The following is a 20,000-nucleotide window of genomic DNA, read 5'->3' as shown; positions in this document are numbered from 1 at the left end:
CACACACTGTCTCAGGGTGAGGGATGCCTCATTCACGTTTCTGCACCGCTATAGACATTCATGGTAGGGACACATAGGAGGCGAAGCGAGCGAAGCGAAGAGAGGCAAAATCCAACCGTCATCAGGTCGTTGCGGCGAATCAAATGGAATGGAACAGTTATGTTGTTGATTTGATTGGGCCACGGAAGGCGAATTCGCTCCTCATTTGCATAACATTAAACTTTCTTTAATAATTTCTCTTCGCTTCGCTCCTGTTCGCCTGCCTTCGCCTCTCTCATAGGAATGAATGGCAAAGTTCGCAAATTCGTCCCTACCGTCAGTGCAACCAGTTACAGAATTGAACATGAGTGTGTGTACTAAAATGAGGAACAGTACAGGCTTAAGGCATGCACATTCAGGTGATGGACCAAAAAGGAAAGAATAGTAGAAAGAAAGAAAAGAGGCTTTGAATTTTGACTTGCGTCCTTCATTAGACTTTGGGAAGTTTTGAGTTGTGGAGACAGAACCTTTGCACTCCTCTACTATCAGAATACAACAGAGCACCCAAATTCCCATTTTCAACAACATATAGCATACAATACATATACTGGTCACTTTGAGCGTGTTTGAACTGACTTGATGACATCTCATACTTGGCTTATTCATAATTGCCTTTTATTTCATTCAAACTGCAATTTTCTGCAACTGGATCAGATGCACGTAACAGGAGACAGGGCAAAAAGGAAGAAGTCCGGTCCTAGCCTACCAATACTTTGTGTACAGCACGTTGTACATTCTAGGAAAGACCATCGAGTTTGTATTCCTGCTACATGCTATTGTCTCATGTTCTCCGCTATTTCTATTATCTGTATTTAAATTTGACCGCAGGCTATCTTCAGGTCAGTTTTGACTTACAAAAACAATACAATAACAATCACACGGATAAAAAAAATATATATGCCGATAACCGTGGTTATTATGCCAAAACCCCGTTCCTGTGCGATGCATGAGGCGATATTTGAATAAAAGCATGTCCTCCTCCCTTATCTCTCCTCCACACACTCAGGATGTGGACCGCTGGAACTTTGACGTGTTTGCCCTGGACGCTGCCAGCTCGGGACACGCCCTGCAAACGCTTTTCGTGGAGCTCATCATCAGATACGAGCTCAACAGTAGATTTAAGGTACGCTACGCACAGGGCCGTAACCAGACATTGTGAAATACCGAGGTCAAATACTGCGTGCTGTACTGCATACTGTACATTTAGAGCACTAGTGCTAGTACATTTAGAACAGCACTTCAAACACTTCAGTTTGTTTTCATTAATCACTGCCTTGAGGATAAATGGGGATGGCGTATACAGACTGAATTCATCATTGTTGATCATTTATCGATTTTCATCCTACATTTTACATTAGGCCACTGGAAAAAAATACAGAGGACATGACCTCTGTGTCCTCAATGGTAGTTACGGCCATGGCTACGCAGCGGTGGACTGCGAGGCCTACAAGCGCTGCAGGAAATAATGTGATTTTCTAATCACAGTCCGATAGCAGCTGGTCTAACTGAGCTTCAAAAAATCTGCTGCAAATACATGGGTTCACCGTGTTTATGAGCACGATGTTGTGAGGAGGAGGGGAAAGACACTGGCAGCCAACCACTTGAGCCAATTTTTTGACCAACAACGGTTTTCAACAATCAGAGGTTGAGTTGTGCGCAGCTAGTGTCACGCAGCAAGGAGAAAACAAAAAGTTAGAACCCATGTATACAGTATAAACATTTTTTTTCCAGGTAATGAATGCAATCACATAGTACGTGACACTTTCAAGCCTTTGCCCTACTTATTTTTTTCAGATACCAATTTCCTGTTTGATGTCCTTCCTGCCTGCACTAGAAAAAGGCTACGGCAAGCACAGCAACCCTTACCATGGCCACACACATGCAGCTGACGTCACACAAACCATGCACTGTCTACTCCTACGCACAGGGCTTGTGGTAGGCGGCGATGTCACAGATTCTGCACTGCTACCCCCACCATTGCAATTATGCTTTTGCAAACAGTGTCTTATAATAGATACTGAAATAATTTATTCAAGATAGAAATATCAAAACCGTAAATTAATTCTTAATGCATTTCAAAATACAAAGCCCAACAAATAAGTTAATAATTGAATGTATAAAATGATACATAAACTTGCTTATTCCCACATACATTATAAATTGTCTGCATGTTCCCTTGGTCTGCAAAAGTAATATTTCCCTACTCATCTGAAGTCTGCATTGACCATGTTTCTTTCTATTCCATTCTACTCTATAATTCCAACCCACTATTGTACCAGAGATTCTTTAAGTATAGAGATATGCCAACATAATAGGTTTCTATGGGCACCTAACATGACCAGGTTCCGGTCTGCCTAAAGGGGCGTGTCATAATGCTCCTAGCATTGAATAGAACAGTCCTCAGGTCTGCCTAGGTCTGCCTAAAGGGGGATTTCCCCCCCAATAATAGAACCCGGAAACAATGGGCCAATGGAACCTCTCTCTCTCTACTCTCTCTGATTGTATTATTCTATTGCAGCACTGGCTCACGGAACTGGAGGTCTTTGCCTGTCTCTTTGGAGCCGCCATCCATGACTACGAGCACACAGGAACCACCAACAATTTTCACATTCACACCCGGTGAGTCAGACTCGGGGTCAAGTTCAAGTCGGCTTTGCAGTCGACACGATTCAGCTTCTTTCAGCCCAGGAACGTAAATGAGGTGTCAATGCCTTGCAAACCCCCGGTGCAGTGCAATACACACAATATTGTAGGGGTGGGCGATATGGCAAAAATGTTGTATCACGATTTTTTAACATGAAATCACGATATCGATTTTTTATCACGATCTTCCATCCAAAAAATAAAAACAACAAAAAACAACTTTCATATACTTGCAATTTGTAATTTGCAGTCAATAAAATGTTAACACACTGATGATACTCTCATAAAGTGTACAAGTGGAATACAATAATGTAAAGAATACAGTGAAGACAACAACACAAGTGAGAAAACGTCACTCTGATACTGATAATAAACATCCTCACTGCAAGACGATCTATACGATTTCTCCACTTTGGCAGATTCGAGACGATATTTTACTCAATATCGCGATTCACGATATAATATTGTCATATCGCCCACCCCTACAATATTGTCACAAAATAGACACAGCACTGCATTGTTACAGTAACTTGCACAGTTCCAGTGGTTTTGCACAGTCAAACAACACACTGTGATCTGTACCCATTGACAGTAAATAGAATATATACTGTCAATGTCTGTACCGTGTGCACCATATCCAAATCTCACTAGCAGAGAGTAGCTGTTATCCTCAATCACAACTAATACAGTTCACAAGTGCACCATTGTGACAGTTTAATATTGCAAAAATAACTACAAATAAAACAAACAAAAAAACAGGCCCCAGGCAATGGGTCAAATATCACCAAAAAAAACAAAAAGAGATTGGTTTGAATTTCAGTTAAAAGAAAGTGCATTTCACAGAAAAAAAAGTCCCAATGTGGTCATTGGGTTTGTGACTTGACGTCCAAAGCCACTTCTTTCATACTTGTTGTGAACCCTTCCTCATTCGCTGGTTTCACTGCAGCATGTGGTCAAGATGGACCGTTATGAAAGCATCTTCAAAAAAGCCACAAAATGGACCGTGACTTGTAAATTGCCCATGACTTTCTAGTTCGAATTGCCTTTAGAAGATCACTTCTGACACAACACAGGTCCAGAGGTAAACCTTAGCATCAGCAATGTCAAATTAGTGGCCAAGGAGTGGAGGCTCCTGAATACCTTTCAGTTTTGCAATGCTTAAGCAAACACAGCACTGTCTGCAATATTTTTAGACAGCAAACTTCCAAACAAGCATTACAGAGAGTTGCTTTTCTGGAGTGGATTTGGCTTGCGTTCTCGTTCTCGTTCTCGTTCTCGTTCTCTTTCTCTCTCTCTCTCTCTCTCTCTCTCTCTCACTCTCTTTCTCATTTTGCGAAAGAGACAGCGGGGGCTATCTTCAGCCAGGGAGCTCAAGGTGAGAGGGGTCTTCAGTATCAAAACATGAAGCCCTTCCGAAAATGATCCTGAACATGTGAGGCAAACGTTCCCATGCCATGCCCTGACACTGCTAACAAAACAATCATAAACAGAACCCAACCGCCTGCACTGCTTGCATCATGCTGTTTTCATATCTATATATACTTTGGAAACTTTGCTGTATCTCGGTAGGCTCTTGGCCCTTTTCTGTCCTTCCTGTACTGAAGATCAGTGGTTCTTAACCTGGGGTGCGGGCACCCCTTGGGGCTGCGCCAGAGAATTCAGTAGTCTGCGTGGAATTTTGTTTGTGTTGAGGTTATGACCAAAATTCTGCTTCCAAACATAATTAGCCTTATCAAGACAAAATGAAAACATGTTTTGGTCCCCATGTAAAGTCATTAAATTATTGATTAATGTCTAAAGCAAGAATCATCGTAATTAATCACGTAAATCATTTTTTAGTGTGGAAACGCATGTAGAAGTTTGGGTTGGGGGTGTGCGACTTGTCTTGGGCACAGGTTAGGGGTTGCTTCAAGAGAAAAAGGTTAAGAACCACTGCAGTGTAGATCACTTTGTTTGTTGTCGGAAAAGGACATACAGTAGCTGTCCTCATCTGATAGACTTAAAGTGATACTGTCCCATTTTTGGAAATAAGCTTATTTTACACCTCCCCTTGAGTTAGATAATAGGGCTTTACCGTTATTCTGTACTTTCAACCGTTTTCTAGTTATGGCGCAAATTTTACTCCCATGCTAGCAGTTAACATTGAGTTCTATGAGACCAGTTAGCCGCGAGCTGGTCTCATAGGACTCAATAGCCTTGGTCTCATTGCAGGGCCAGCCCCGGGCTGGCCCGGACAAAAGGGGGCTGACGGTGATCTCATCAAAAGGGGGCTAGGTGCTAAAGATGGCCGCCGGGCCAGGTTGTGGGGCTAAGGGCCGATTTCCCTGGCCCGTCGAATTCGATGGGCCAGCAAGCACCGCCGAGGCTCGGAGGCGGGGTCAACCTCTGTGTAAAAATGTGGCTGCATGGGGGACTTATCGCTAAATTCTGGGCAAATTATGGTTAAGCATTAGTTTGGGGTGTTTGGCTTTCTTATGGCATAATTTCATAAGATGCAACCTTGGCACTTCTGTTTGTGTTTTTAAAGTTATTTAGTCAACATAACTTTTTTGTTGTTATCAGGGCATCATGGGCACCACTACACTTAAACTTGGGATGTCATAGCTAAGTCATGTCGGCTTTTTTCTGCTTTTAGCCGCCAACTCTTGTGCCATTATCGTGATTTGGCATGCTTTCCACTGGACACCAATAAAAAGTGTCTCACAAATACTCACACATGACATTTATGTCGGCTTATTTAGCTTTTGCGCTATTATCGCCGAAGGTCTGGTAGGCTATATCGCACGTTTCAGACTGATCGCCAAACACAGTTTGAAATTTACACAAGGGCTTTAATGTCAAATGGATGGAAATAACATGAATGAATAGACAGGTGGCACGCCGCAACGAGGGGGTGTGTCGCTATGTCCGGGGCTCATAATTTTCTATAGCAACTGATGAAGGTGCTATGTCTCAGGGATTTGGTCTCCTTTCACATGGTAACTTATTCAATTACCTGCACATTCATGTCTCGCTATGTCCGGGGCTCATGCTTCTGTGCGCGATTGGGGGGGGGATTAACTGGACATGTTCGCACGTCTCCTTCTGTTCACTCTCAGTTGTCGAGCTGCTCGTATTTTCATGCGTCTTTGTCTTCTTAACATGCGCTGCGTCCCATACAGCTTCTGAATCGACAACTTTGCCATGTAATAAAACTGTTCTTGAAAGGCAAGCCATTTTCTTTGCAGTTCTTGTCGTCTTTGTCCGTAGGCTACGAGCCAAACGGCGACCTGCTCCAGTTTGCTCCATTTTATTCTCCTTCTTTGTCGTTGTTCTGTTGTTGTCCTTCTGTGATTTGGGGCGAAAGTGGGCTGTGTCCGACTGACGTTTCACAAACAAGGCGTGTACCTGAATGTGCCTGGGGTCGGCTATGAGTCCGATCAGGCAAAAAATGGCCCGGGCCGGCAGCTCCGAGCCGGCCACTCTCCTGAGCCCCGGGCGGCCCCGGGCCGCTGAAGCGCGGCTAATGAGACCAAGGCTATTGTTAACTGCTAGCATGGAGGTAAAATTTGCACTGTCATACCCCGAGAATGGTTGAAAGTACAGGAGAACGGTAAAACCATATGATTTAACTCAAGGGGAGGTGTAAAATAAGCTTATTTCCGAAAATGGGACAGATAGACTAAAGCCAAGCCTAGCAGTGCCTTCTCTTCAAGTGACATTTTGTCTGCTTCCTATCGTGAAGATGAATACTGATTTAAAGTGAAAGACGGATGACAAAGAGGAGACGAGATGACCTGTGTGTGTGTGTGTGTGTGTGTGTGTGTGTGTGTGTGTGTGTGTGTGTGTGTGTGTGTGTGTGTGTGTGTGTGTGTGTGTGCGTGCGCACGCGCGTGCATGCGTCCGTATGTGTGTGTGTGTGTGTGTGTGTGTGCGCGTATGTGTGAGAGAGCGCGCTTGCGAGAGAGAGGGAGAGAGAAAGAGAGAAGAAAGAAAGGGAAAAACCTTAAACATTCCAGCTTGAGTCAAGGCTAAGTGCTACCCCTCTAGTTTCCCATAACATGAGTGCTAAAAGTACCCTTGGATGCTCATCAGATGACACAAATCCAGCCTTTCACATGAGAGAGAGACACTCAGTGACAACCTGTTTATGATCCGCGCAGACATAACATACTGGCTTTTTGATTTACCAGGACCTCAGTCTGCTTTCATGGCCAAACGCAGAGTGTTTTTAAGGGATTGACTGAAACTTCAAAGGGATTCTTTGTGTAAATCAAAGTGAGCAGAACCATAACACTGAGTTCAAGGAGGTTTAGAGTCCGGGCCAAGGGAAATACTGTACGGGGTTATCTGTGTATGGTGGCTCAAGAGGACCACTTCAGCAGTTACTACATCTGGATATTGCAAAATGCCAAAAAGCTACTCACACCTGGAGACATACAGTAATAGTTTTTCTTACTGTAAATGGCAGTATATTCACTACTATACAGTACACCATGCAGCTGCAGGCGCAACTGACAATCATTGGAATAAGTAGATGATTACTGCAACCTATCCAATGCTTCTGGCTGGAATTAAATCCTCATTTACGTATGTGAACTGATTTTTTACTTCAGATAAAGTGAAATTCATCACCAGAGGTGCGCACATCTATAATTACTTACAATTTGGTAGATATTCAAACTACATGGCAGTTGGCTGAGTGAGAGTGCACTGTAACAGATTATTCAAGCTATGAAAAAACCAAAATGATCTTTGACACATTTCCTAATGCCTGAGTATAATGAATATTACATTTCGTTAAATCACGTAGACAAATAAAGGCACCCAATAATGTTACAACTTTTTACTGCACAACCTTAAGAGGCAATTGCTGCAAACAAGATATTTTGGGAGCTCCCAACGAGACCCTGTTTCTGTCAAAAGGTAGTTCAGTGCACTCTTTATGAGTAAACAGCTTCAGCTGTCTTCAGATTGACAGGGTGCTTTCCCCAAACTCCGACCCCAATGACCCTCTCCACAGATGCACTCTAAGATCCAGGCCAGGACTAAAGGAAGACCAATACAAATGATTATAGAAACACATTTTTGTGTTGTTTGTTGCTGTTATTGTTTTCATTTTTATTCAGTGTTTATCATATTGAAGATGAAACTTTAAGAGTTTATGGTTGGTGAGGAGGATAAAAATACCAGTTGTGTTTCGGTTATGCAGTCTGGCAAAAAAAGAGAATATGAAAAAACAAGAGCCTTCACTCTGCCCCTAAGAGAGAAAGCACAGAGACGTAAGGGTGAGGGGGAAAAAAACTCCCCAAGGGTGTTCCCTTGTTGTGGAAGAGACTTCGAGCAATTTTCTATTGTTGTCCTTCCGTGGCAGCTTTTAGTGGTGCATCATGGGTCCTTAATCCCGTGGAGAGACCCATGCCCTGTGACGGCCTTTAATGACCTCGGGCAGGGCGTTTCGCCAAGGGAACGGCTCGACAGTCTTCGGCTTTTCACGGTGCTCCATGCAGATCTCTCTCTTTTCGTAGCCCACTGTCGAAATATAATATATTGTTTTGATAGACAAAAAATGTTTTTGTCTTTGAGGGCATATTTTCCTCTAGTGACTCGTTTAGTCTCATCTGTCCGAGAAGTATCCTTCTAAAGACACTCTGGCTTGTCAATATACCGGATATTTCAGCAAATTCAAGTCAGTTCAATTCAAGTACAGAGTGGACCTGACTCTATTCTGTCCAGAAAGCAATAGATGGTTCAATCAGGCATGCCAGTAATGTGCTCTGACCTTGGAGTTCAGCTTGTATCTCCGCAGAGGTGTTCCCTGGATTTGTCATTTTTGCTATCCTCCGTTAAATCTCGTTTTCATCAGCCAGTTCCAGGGAGCTTGGCTACAATTCCATGGGACATAAACATCATAAAGCTGACACATCGTGCTTATGTTTTCTTTTTTTTGTATATCTCTATTCTGCATTGGTCTGAAATAAAGGCATTGGAACATTTGAACAGCTTTAAAATGGTCCTATAGCCTCTAACTTAGTTAGTTACTCCCACCGTCTCAGGGTTGTAGTGGGCGTGGTACGCGGAGGTACGCAGTCCAGCCACTTCTCCTGAGGTGAGATTGAAAAAAAAAATCTGTCTGTGTTTGAATATTAAAAGGGGGTTGACATAAGTTGCCTGATTAATTGATGACATCACAAATCGTGTACCCCCACTTTAAACATCCCCTCTACACCACTGCACCTACTGAAAGCACACTACTCTTTATACAGATGAACTCTGACAAGTCTCTCCTTTGTTTTGTCTGGTCCGTGTGCATGTCCACAGTGGTGTGTATAATGATGTCATTTTTCTCTATTCATCTCAGAATGATTGATTGGATGACTGCTGGTGTTTGAAAGTGACTGGAAAGAACCATTGTGCTGAGAAATCACTACCACTCATGTCATCTTTTTGGAGCTACTGCCAGCAATCTATCTAGACCACTTTGACACTCATTTGTCATTAAAAGAGCCACTCTCTCAATGCGTACAATGTAACAGGCAGCCAATTCTGGGCCCCCCCATTTCCATGGAACACTGCGTCGTTTGTCCCCCTCCATTGGCGGACCTGTTTGCCTGACATTTAACTGTATATTAAATTTGCAATCTGACCTGTTGTTGTTCTTCCTCGTGGTGGCAGGTCGGAGTTGGCCATGGTCTACAACGATCGCTCGGTGCAGGAGAGCCACCACCTCAGCGCCACCTTCAGACTGCTCCAAGACGACCAGATGAACATCTTCACCAACCTGTCCAGGGAGGAGTGGATGTAAGACAGCACAGCAGTTGCCTGATTTTCATAGACTTCAGATCACTACCGCGATTCTGGTCTGACCAGGACAAGTCAAGTCAAGTCAAGTCAAGTCAAGTTTATTGTCAATTTCTCTACATGCACTGGTCATACAAAGAATTTGAAATTGCGTTTCTTGCTCTCCCATGCAGACATAGACTAATCTAGGTAAGGACATAGACAGTATAGACATAGACAGTACTCATACATGGACATAGACAGTATGGACGTAGACATTGCTCATACAGACATTTAAAGTGCAAGACTGGACAACAGAAGACTTGTAGAGAACATACATTAAGAGGAGGTATTTTGTTGTTCTTTTTTCTAAAAGTCCTTTATAGCGTTCTGACATAGTAATAGTAGCATTTGAAGAAATAAATAATTAAAAAAAGGTTTTTATTAAATACACCAGCAGCAGTATGTGTGTGTGTGTGTTTGTATGTGTTTTGTGTGCGTGTGTGCGTGTGTGTGTGTGTGTGTGTGTGTGTGTGTGTGTGTGTGTGTGTGTGTGTGTGTGTGTGTGTGTGTGTGTTTAGTGCAGGTAGAAAGTGCGGTGTGCGTCTGTGTGTGTGTACCTGTGTATGTGTGTGTGTGTGTGTGTGTGTGTGTGTGTGTATGTGTGTGAGTATGAGTTGTGTGTCAGTGTGTGTATGTTTGGGTTTAGTGCAGAAAGTGCAGTGTGCTTGTGTGTGTGTGTGTGTGTGTGTGTGTGTGTGTGTGTGTGTGTGTGTGTGTGTGTGTGTGTGTGTGTGTGTGTGTGTGTGTGTGTGTGTGTGTGTGTGTGTGTGTGTGTGTGCATGTGTATGTTTTGAGTTAGTGCAGGTTGAAAGTTCAGTCACAGATGTAGTAGTGCAGGTGGAATGTTCAGTCGCAGATATGGTGGTGGGGATGAGGGGGGGGAGCGTTGTCAGTGGCCTGGCTGGCTAGAGGCTGACAGTGAAGGGAGAGTGGGTTGAGTGTTCAGTATCTTGATTGCTTGATGCATCGTGCTGCTTGCAAGCCTGGTGGTACGGGAACGGAGGCGCCTGTACCTCTTTCCAGAGGGCAGGAGGCTGAACAGTTTGTGTGCAGGGTGGCTTGTGTCTTTGATGATCATCAGTGCTTTTCGGGTGAGGCGTGCGGTGTAAATGTCCTGCAGGGAGGGGAGTGGTACTCCAATGATCTTCTTCGCTGTGTTCACAACACGCTGGAGTGTCTTCCTGTTTTTCTCCGTGCAGCTTCCTCCCCACACTGTGATGCAGCTGGACACGACGCTCTCTATGGTTCCTCTGTAGAATGTTGTCATGATGGAGGGTGTAGCACTTGCCTTCTTTAGTTTGCGCAAGAAGTAGAGACGCTGATGGGCCTTCTTCGCCAGTGATGTAGTGTTGGTGGTCCAAGAGAGGTCGTCGCTGATGTGCACTCCAAGGAACTTGGTGCTGCTCACTCTCTCCACAGCATCACCGTCGATGGTCAGTGGTGGCAGTTGTTTTTGGACCCTCTGAAAGTTGACAACAATCTCCTTGGTCTTGTTGACATTCAGCAGGAGGTTGTTGTCTTTGCACCATCTGGCCAGCAGGTCTACTTCTTCTCTGTAGTGGGTCTCATCGCCCTTAGTGATGAGGCCCACCAGTGTTGTATCATCCGCAAACTTCACTAGATGGTTAGTGCTGTGGGTCGTTGTGCAGTCATGTGTCAGCAGCGTGAACAGCAGGGGGCTGAGAACACAACCTTGCGGAGCCCCCGTGCTCAGGGTCAGGGTGCTTGAGGTGTTATTCCCTACCCGTACTGCTTGTGGTCTCTGCATCAGGAAGTCCAGCAGCCAGTTGCAGAGGGAGGTGCTGAAACCTAGTTTGTCCAGTTTTCTGATGAGTTGTTGTGGTATTATGGTATTGAATGCTGAGCTGAAGTCAATGAACAGCATTCTCACATATGAGTCTTTATTGTCCAAGTGGGTGAGGGCTGGATGGAGGGCAGAGCAGATTGCATCCTCCGTGGATCGCTTGGCTCGGTATGCGAACTGGTAGGGGTCCAGGGTGGGGGGTAGGGTGGCTTTGATGTGTGACAGGACTAGCCGTTCGAAGCACTTCATGATTATGGGCGTCAGTGCTACAGGACGGTAGTCATTGAAGCATGATGGTGATGATTTCTTCGGCACGGGTATGATGGTAGCAGCTTTGAAAAGTGATGGGACTATAACGATTATCATTTCCATACAGGAAGAACTTTGTTTCCATGGCCAGGTTAACCCGCCTCCCTCGGCTTGCTACTGGTTGAGGGATGTGCTAAAGTTTAAACCAAACATTTGTTAGCCCAATAGAACGTCTCTGCTTAAACCACGTCACTGCCTCGAACTTGCCTCTACCCAGGACGGTTGGAAATGCTAAGTTGATTGGTTCCAGACAAAGTGGGTGGAGTTCCCGCTGTAGCGGGATTGAGCAAGCTCTTGGCCCTACTGTGTGTAGCTGAGACGAAGGCGTTGCGTCACCAGTAGGACGGAGCCCTGCTAACACAATGCAGTAGCCTACAGCTGACAAGCAGCTCACTCACTAGATTCAGGGGTGGGAAACCTATGTCTCAAGGGCCGTTTGCGGCCCTTTAGGCCGTTTTATCCGGCTCCCGATATAGTTTTAATGTTATGCAGCTTCACATGAAATATGACATATTTTGTAAAGGAAACTTTACAATTAAGCTATATTCAGGGGACCTAGACAGGGTGGGGTTTTAAAGGTGGATGCCTTCAATAAAGGCCTAAAAGTGCAGGGGGAAATCCTGGTTTGTGTTCATAACACGGCTCTCGGAGGACTTTTACAGCCCTCGGATGAATTTCAAGTGGCCCCTCGAACAGTGGTGTAGTCTACTTTTTTATGGTGGGTATACTGTATATTTGAGCATTTTTTGAAGTGGGTATACTGTATATATTTGTGCTATTCAAAACAATGGATCAATCAATTTTAAGTGGGTATACTGAAACCCCTGAAATTTAGAAGTGGGTATACTCCGTATACCCGAGTTCTACGTAGACTACACCACTGCCCTCGAATGAAAAAGGTTCCCCACCCCTGCACTAGAAGAGCATGGACGAAGTTTGTGTCTGGCTAGAACAAAACCAATTGCCAGAACATTCTTAGATGAAATTAAGAAAAATAAAAATTAATTATTTAAAATTAATTATAAATAAATTAAAAAACATATTGCAGGTGAAACTTGTTTGTTTTGGATTCAACCTGCATAAACTGTTATAAATTCTGTTGCCAACTGTTTTGCTGAACTTCATTCATCTCTGACTGTGTGTGCATGTCTGTGCTTTGATAGAGAGTTCCGTGCCTTGGTTATAGAGATGGTGCTGGCCACAGATATGTCATCTCACCTTGCTCAGGTCAAGGGCATGAAAACCTTCCTACAGCAGCAGGAAAGGTGAGTCCAGTTTAATATGCCCATGCCCATTGCCTGTGTCAGTTTCAGTCGATTCAAACGGCCTAATTAGCTCGCAGTCAGAGGTTATTCTTGGTCATAATTAAACATGTCGAATGGGTCATTGCCGAAAGGGAGGCTGTGTTGATTGAACACTGAGATGCTGCGTTTCCTTATTTCAAACAGAATAGACAAGTCAAAAGCCCTCTCCTTACTTCTCCACACGGCGGACATCAGCCATCCAACGAAACCCTGGGGACTTCACTCACGCTGGACTAAAGCACTCATGGAGGAGTTCTTCAGGCAGGTACGCAGCCTACTGTACGCTAGTTATTACGCGTTGCACTTATGAAGGTGACTTCCATAGACTCGCGCACAGGATTCTTTCTTTTCTCGCGCAGGAGTTTGCCACTTTTTAATGACACAGCACTCAACACATTTTCTGGTGTGACGGAGGTCATCTTGCACCTGTTCACCCCCCTCGGGGATCGAACGTGCGACCTCGTCAACTACAACGGTTCGGCAATGGGAGACACAGTACGATACCGCTGGGCCAAGAGACTAGTCTCTCGGCCCAACGGCACGAGACTCTATGAAGCTATCGGAGGGAGGTTTACCAACGTTCCACGCCAACTCTGTGCTAGTTAGCCTCCGTTACACTCTCCCCCTTAAACCTCACTCCCATCCGGGTCACGGCACCACTGTGACGGAGGTCATCTTGCACCTGTTCACCCCCCTCGGGGATCGAACGTGCGACCTCGTCAACTACAACGGTTCGGCAATGGGAGACACAGTACGATACCGCTGGGCCAAGAGACTAGTCTCTCGGCCCAACGGCACGAGACTCTATGAAGCTATCGGAGGGAGGTTTACCAACGTTCCACGCCAACTCTGTGCTAGTTAGCCTCCGTTACACTGGGCATCAAAATATTGTAAATGGGCTGGTTAAATCCAGTGACTCCGACTAAAGTAGATTGTAATGAAGCCAAATTAATCTGGCAGCTAGGCTAAAATGGTGCGAATTGTCCACCAACCTCAGTGTTTCCAAATGCCGTGTCCTACCGATAATGCTTCATGTAATACAGCTTGGACAGTCAGACCATGGGACTCAAAGGAAACAAGCAGTTAAATAGATGTATTCTTCCAAGTAACGTATCCATTTTCAGGGAAGCTTCTCAGTAGGTCTACAGTATTTCAGAGCAGCTTCTATTTAGACTACTGTTTTGGCGAGGGCGCCTGTATAAGTGGATGAAACTGAAAGGCTAATTTTATAACCAGAAAGCGGCTATAAAGTTAAGCAAACTAAAGAAACCTTTGATGTGTAACAATGGCAAAAACGTAAACCATTACGTTTTCAGAAGTTACTTTGTGCAATCTTACTTCTAAATTCTAGCCTACTTACTTTCTTCTTTTGTTTAGGGCGATAAGGAGGCAGAGCTGGGTCTTCCATTTTCTCCGCTGTGTGATCGCAACAGCACATTGATTGCGCAATCTCAAATAGGTAGGCAGGCTTCACTTGCTATAGGCTGATCTGGCTTTACTTCAGTTTTTTTATCACAGCAATGGACGTTACGTAGTAGCATTGTGTTTGTCTTTCAATTCAATATTAGGCCTACTACAGTAGGGCCTAATGTATTTAAGTAAAATATTAAAGTAATAATATAGCATTTTGAACATGCTTGTGCATTTTGAACATGCATGAACAGCCATTTTAATCAGTGTTCAAAATTGTATAGTCTAGAAAAGACTGAAACCATAAATTAGCATATTGTGTATAGCAAATGGGGAGTATGATATTTTTTTTTTTTTGAGTATATGATAACATGTCTCATGCATTACCATAAAACCTATTAGGCTATGACCAAAGTAACCATTTACTGTTAACCTTGAATGCCATGAAGGGTATTAGGGATTTTCATATGAACACATGTAGTAGTCATTATTGCAATAAAACTGACTGCAAATCTAATGCACTCAGGCTTCATTGACTTTATTGTGGACCCAACGTTCTCCTTACTGACTGACATGGCTGAAAAGATCGTCATCCCTTTGGTACAGGAGAACCCTGGGCCTCCAGACCCCTGCAACAGACACAGGTACTGTACTGAACTTCTTATTGGCAGGGCCGGATTAAAGGACCAGTTCAGTCCATTTCAATATGCTGTTGTATTGCTCACGCTACCCTTGACTTGTCAGTACCCGGTGATGCCACATTTTTCGGCTAAGTCCTTTCTGAGATATGAGCTATTCTAATGGGGGCAGCGTTTGTTTACTTTTTTTTTTTTTATTAACATAGGCCTACTGCAAATATTTTCCCATAAGGTACCCCTGTTTGCTAGTTGTCTGCTGATGTTGTATAACCTTTCAGGTGTTTTTGGGAATAAATAAAAATGTTTTTATGAAATGTAAACAAAGAGCTGCCCCCATTACAATGACCAAGATCTCGGAAAAGGCTGAAGAAGAAGGGGAAAAAAAACTCAGGTACTGACAAGTCCAGGGTAGTGTGAGCATTACAACTGCATGTTGAAATTGACCAAACTGGTCCTTTAATGCACAGGCTAGATATAGCTGCAGCATAGGGGCCCACAGCCCCCCACCTGCCAAGGGTCCCCTGCTTGGCCACAAGTTAAAAATTGCATAATTGTGTCAGGATAGGCCTACAATATTGTCAACTGTCAAAAGTCAACTGTTGTGTTGAGTACAGTCGGTAGACATGTTATCCTTAATTCCTTAATTCCTCGTCATTATGTCTATGTATCTGTATTATCTATGTAAATTTGTCACAAAATTTGCCTTCTGGCAACCTGTAGCCGAGGGGCCCCAGGCCATCTTAATCTGGCCATGCTTGCTGGTCTTATTCATTCCTTGGCTTCAGATGGTCATTGTGTTTTCTGTTTATCCCCAGTCCCACCCCTGCAGTGGGATGTCATAATCAAATGCAATTTAATTTCTATACACAAGAACCACAATGGTGCAATTAATCACACCAACTGACCACTAAGGGAAATTATGTAATCGATAGCCAATTACCACCCCATAATATCTTCAGAAGTGGGGTTGTAAAAATGATTGACCCAAGCAGGCACCACACACTTTACTGTAGTAGATGGCCAGCGAGGGCTGCTGGTGACGTATTTTGTCCTCTCCGCCCCCCTGTAGTTCCGTGTGGAAGGAGAGCTCCAGAGGGCTGGAGTGGAGCCTGGCGCACATCACAGCAGAGCTGGTCAGCTTCAGGTCAACGTGGACACGCCACACGGAGGACAACAAGATCAAGTGGAAAGAGAGCGAGACCAACGGTAGGCTCAGTGGTTCATATTCAGACTGTAAAGCTGCAGCAAGCACACATGATTCAGCCATTTTCACTGTTACAAATAACAGGTATATCATATGCTGTATTATGAAAACTAATTTGAGGCAGACAAAAGTGTTGTCTATGTACTGTGCCGAAGTATGCTCAGTGACTGACCACAGCTGATTCCACTATTGTATATTAAAGAATTTGTGTTTGTTTTTACTGTATCTATGAATCTGTATCTACTGCATCTATGAACTTTATATTAATTAACAAGTTTTGGCTTGCTTAGCTGTGGTTGTATCACCTGACATCTGCTACTAAAAATGACTCTCTTGCATTCAGACACTACAGCTACAGCACACAATTCAGTTATTGAATTAAGCCAAGTCAGATTCACTTATGTAGCACATTTATTATCACAGTTGATCCAAAGAGCTTTACATTCGCATGCATACATACACACACACACTTCACTCCTGTAAAAGCAACCTTGCACACTCACATGCACAAACATGAAAAAAAGCACGCGTCAGATACGTTTGTCACATTGTTTTTCTCAGTTTTTCCCTTTCGCTTGTTTTTTTTTGCTTGTTTGTTTGTTTGTTGATGTTGTCTATGTAGGAGACAGTGATGAGACGGTCCTAGAGGAGCGATCGTCCAGCAGAGAGGACCTGTCCGGAGGGAAGTCCCAGGAGCCCCCTGTAAACAACACTAAACAGTAGCCGCCTTTCACCTTCAGGCCTCGCCGGCAGTGTTGCCAGATTGGGCTGTTTCCCGCCCAATTGGGCTGGTTAGGATGGCCGTGTGTGGGTAAAAATGGCATTTAGCAGAAAAACCCACCCAATTTTTGCAGTAGAAATAAATAGAATTGGGCAGGATTTTGTGCTTCTAGGCGGGTTTTCAGCATTTTTTGGGCTGGAAATCATCAGCCTCATCTGGCAACCCTGCTCGCCGGGGCCTGGTCAGTCTCCTGAGCTGACACGCAAGAATGCCCTGCTTAAATATGCTACTCGACACAGTCTCATAGTTCAAAGGATTTACTGTGTGTGTATACTTGAATATCCACCACCAAAAGTTTGCCTTTGAAACGTTGACATAATTATTTTTTTAGGGTCATCAGAAGGACTGTTATGAATATGAAGAATATATAAAAAATATATATTTAAGTATCGCAATAGAGTTTACTAATTATATCTATTTGTAAGATTAACGTATGCCACTAGCTGCCTTTGAAGCACAACGTTACCTTTGTATTCCACTCAGAGTGCTGTATGTACAGAGAGCGAAACGGGACGCACCAGTGAGTGTGAACGTGCAAACGTGACTGACGATAGTGGTTGTACTAGTAGACGTCTGTGAGAACAGCAGCGGGACACATGTGATTCACGAGCTGTAGGACAACACATTAGACATGCGGGTCATGTTATCTGTTTAGTTCTATGTAGAAGCTCTAGACGACTCCTCCCTGTCTCTTTGTATTAATTTATCTGACAGAGTGAGACCGTTTTCCTACCTACAATAGCAGATCAGTCTGGAGTCTTTTTAAATATGCTTATCAAATAGTGGTGTTAATGTTCAAATAAAGAAGTGAATAAATAAATGTGTTAAAGGGACTGTTCTGTTTATCAGATGTTTTTCTTTTCTTGCGATGCACAAAGACAAGCAGAGTAGAAACACAGATGCAATGAAGTATACCTGGAAATAGACTTTGTGTAGACAATCCAGGATTCAGTTATTGTGTTCACATGAATTTACTGATAGCAACAGGATAACAACAATAACAGGATAACAACATTAATATACCTAGTGTAGCCACACTAGACTCACACCATGGTACCAGGTCACCATGGTAAGATAGGGTCTTTGAGGGGGATAGGCTTACCTCCTTGGCATTATAAATTTGCTGTTACCAGAATGGCAATGATCAAGTAGTGCATTACTAAAGGCCCTGTGTTATGTCATAGTTGTGCAGTACTATGGCAATTAACTTTTCTATGATTATTATTATTATAGCGTTCCACTGGTGGAACAGCGTGCATTATGGGGCTACAAGTTGTCTGTTAAGTTCATCAGCATGCAACATGAAAGGAGCCTTGGCCTGCTACCAGTGGTGTAGTCTACGTAGAACGCGAGTATACGGAGCATACCCACTTCTAAATTTCAGGGATTTCAGTATAACCACTTAAAATTGATTGATCCATTATTTTGAATAGCACAAATATATACAGTATACCCACTTCACAAAATGCTCAAATATGCAGTATACCTACCACTAAAAAGTAGACTACACCACTGACTGCTACAGACGGTCACCGTAACAAATAGAATGACATTTAGCTTGCACTTTGCAGTGATTTTCAGGCCAGTCTTAATTCAAAAGCCACGTGGATTGTGGCTTTGAAATGTCATTGCATTTGCTACGGCAAGGGGTGCCTTGATTTATAGTCAGCTACAAGTTGCCCATAATGATAGTAAGCCACATAACAATATTAAATTATAGCTTACTTTGAATATTAAAAGGAGCTGAAAGCCACCTTCAGTTAAGATGTTTACTTTCAGCTTCCAGGTCTGACATCCAAGCAAATCACACAGGCAAGAGAAAGGTCATCCATCGATGGGTGATCAGGAAAATCAATGTGCAGCACTACTCTTTTTCAAGGGTCTGCCTGCCTCAAACCTCAGTCACCAATTACATGCCCTTAATTTCTTCACATCTTTTCTACGGTTTGCTTCATAATACATAGCAGCACTTAAAGCATCTTTTTTTTATTGACAAATTCTATCTGCCACATTCATGAAAGGTTTGCTGTAGATGTTGTGTCTCGTGAAACAGTTATTCATGTTTTATGTGCATTTTATCATTTTTATGACAGCTGCTATGACTGCATTATGAAGCAAAGTGTCACCCCCTTTTCTCTCATGTGTCTTCCTTGGCCTCATTTCCAGGGGACGAGACGAGAAATTACCTCCTAATTACTTTGATTGAACACACACACACACACACAAACACACCTTTTATTTGTATTTTTATTTTATTTCTTTATCTCTTCATCCTTCTTCTGCACACTTGTTTTGCACCAGCCATGCATTTCATTACAAGTGACACGAAAGTGTCTCTATGTACATGACAAATAAATATCCTTGAATCCTTGAATCCTTGAGAACCCTTTTGACATGTTCCACCGCTCCTCCAGTAGGAGGGAGTGTACAGTAGACTAAAGTAGAGACTGGAGGCAGAGAAGACTTTTAAGATTAGCAGGCACTCTTTGTGTCTGCTGCGTTCCTTTTACGGTGTTGCCATGAAAGCCCTGAAAATAGTTGAAATGGGATGAAAGGTTTTAAAAGAAGTGTTTCATCTAAAAATGAGTCAAAATGGGTTTGGACCTTCTTCATAGCTTTTTTTTTGCCATCCACCCAACAGGAGACAACAGTAGCTTCATTAGCTAATGGTTAACCTTTCAGCAATTTTGCCCTGAGCTCCTGGAATGTGATGAAAGGTCGGGTGAAAAACAATTTAATCTGCTCACATTTCACCCATTAAAACTCCAAGAGAAGAGAAGAAAAATACATAGAGTTTAGTATAGAATTTGTATGTACTGTATATATACCTAGGTTGTATTGTATATGTTATGTTTTATTGTAAAATATTTATGTCTATCCTGTGGTATGCGCACTGCTCATTGTATGTTGAATAATTGATAACAGCCTGCAGCGTCTATTTTAAGGATGCCCTGCCTGACCCAGCCCGGCACTCGGGAGGTCAGTGATGCAACACAAATGCCATATCACAAGGGCACACAAGGTGACTGACCAGGGCCGCTGATGG

General features: G+C 43.4%; 1 protein-coding gene and 1 long non-coding RNA gene across 2 annotated transcripts in view; one reads left to right on the top strand and one right to left on the bottom strand.

Moving 5' to 3' along the window:
* Positions 1–17,781, top strand: part of LOC134462021 (dual specificity calcium/calmodulin-dependent 3',5'-cyclic nucleotide phosphodiesterase 1B-like) — a 29,261-nt gene extending 11,480 nt beyond the window's left edge. The window contains exons 4-14 of the mRNA XM_063214856.1: positions 1–16; positions 1,046–1,162; positions 1,834–1,974; positions 2,558–2,658; positions 9,337–9,462; positions 12,781–12,882; positions 13,066–13,186; positions 14,299–14,380; positions 14,858–14,975; positions 16,039–16,175; positions 16,796–17,781. The exon at positions 1–16 is cut by the window's left edge and continues 51 nt beyond it. Coding sequence (XP_063070926.1) covers positions 1–16; positions 1,046–1,162; positions 1,834–1,974; positions 2,558–2,658; positions 9,337–9,462; positions 12,781–12,882; positions 13,066–13,186; positions 14,299–14,380; positions 14,858–14,975; positions 16,039–16,175; positions 16,796–16,896 — 1,162 coding nt within the window. The 3' untranslated portion in view covers positions 16,897–17,781. The remainder of the gene's footprint in view (positions 17–1,045; positions 1,163–1,833; positions 1,975–2,557; positions 2,659–9,336; positions 9,463–12,780; positions 12,883–13,065; positions 13,187–14,298; positions 14,381–14,857; positions 14,976–16,038; positions 16,176–16,795) is intronic.
* LOC134462022 (uncharacterized) lies at positions 7,818–14,347 on the bottom strand. The gene is made up of 4 exons (XR_010037477.1): positions 14,282–14,347; positions 9,309–9,442; positions 8,444–8,546; positions 7,818–8,193 (listed from the first exon to the last, which is right to left on the bottom strand). It is a non-coding gene; the product is annotated as an uncharacterized LOC134462022 (long non-coding RNA).
* Positions 17,782–20,000: the final 2,219 nt, after the last annotated feature.

The sequence above is a fragment of the Engraulis encrasicolus genome, chromosome 14, assembly GCF_034702125.1.
Source record: "Engraulis encrasicolus isolate BLACKSEA-1 chromosome 14, IST_EnEncr_1.0, whole genome shotgun sequence".
Lineage (NCBI taxonomy): Eukaryota > Metazoa > Chordata > Actinopteri > Clupeiformes > Engraulidae > Engraulis > Engraulis encrasicolus.
Note: the sequence above shows the minus strand (reverse complement) of the source record. Positions and strands in the feature narration are given on the sequence as shown.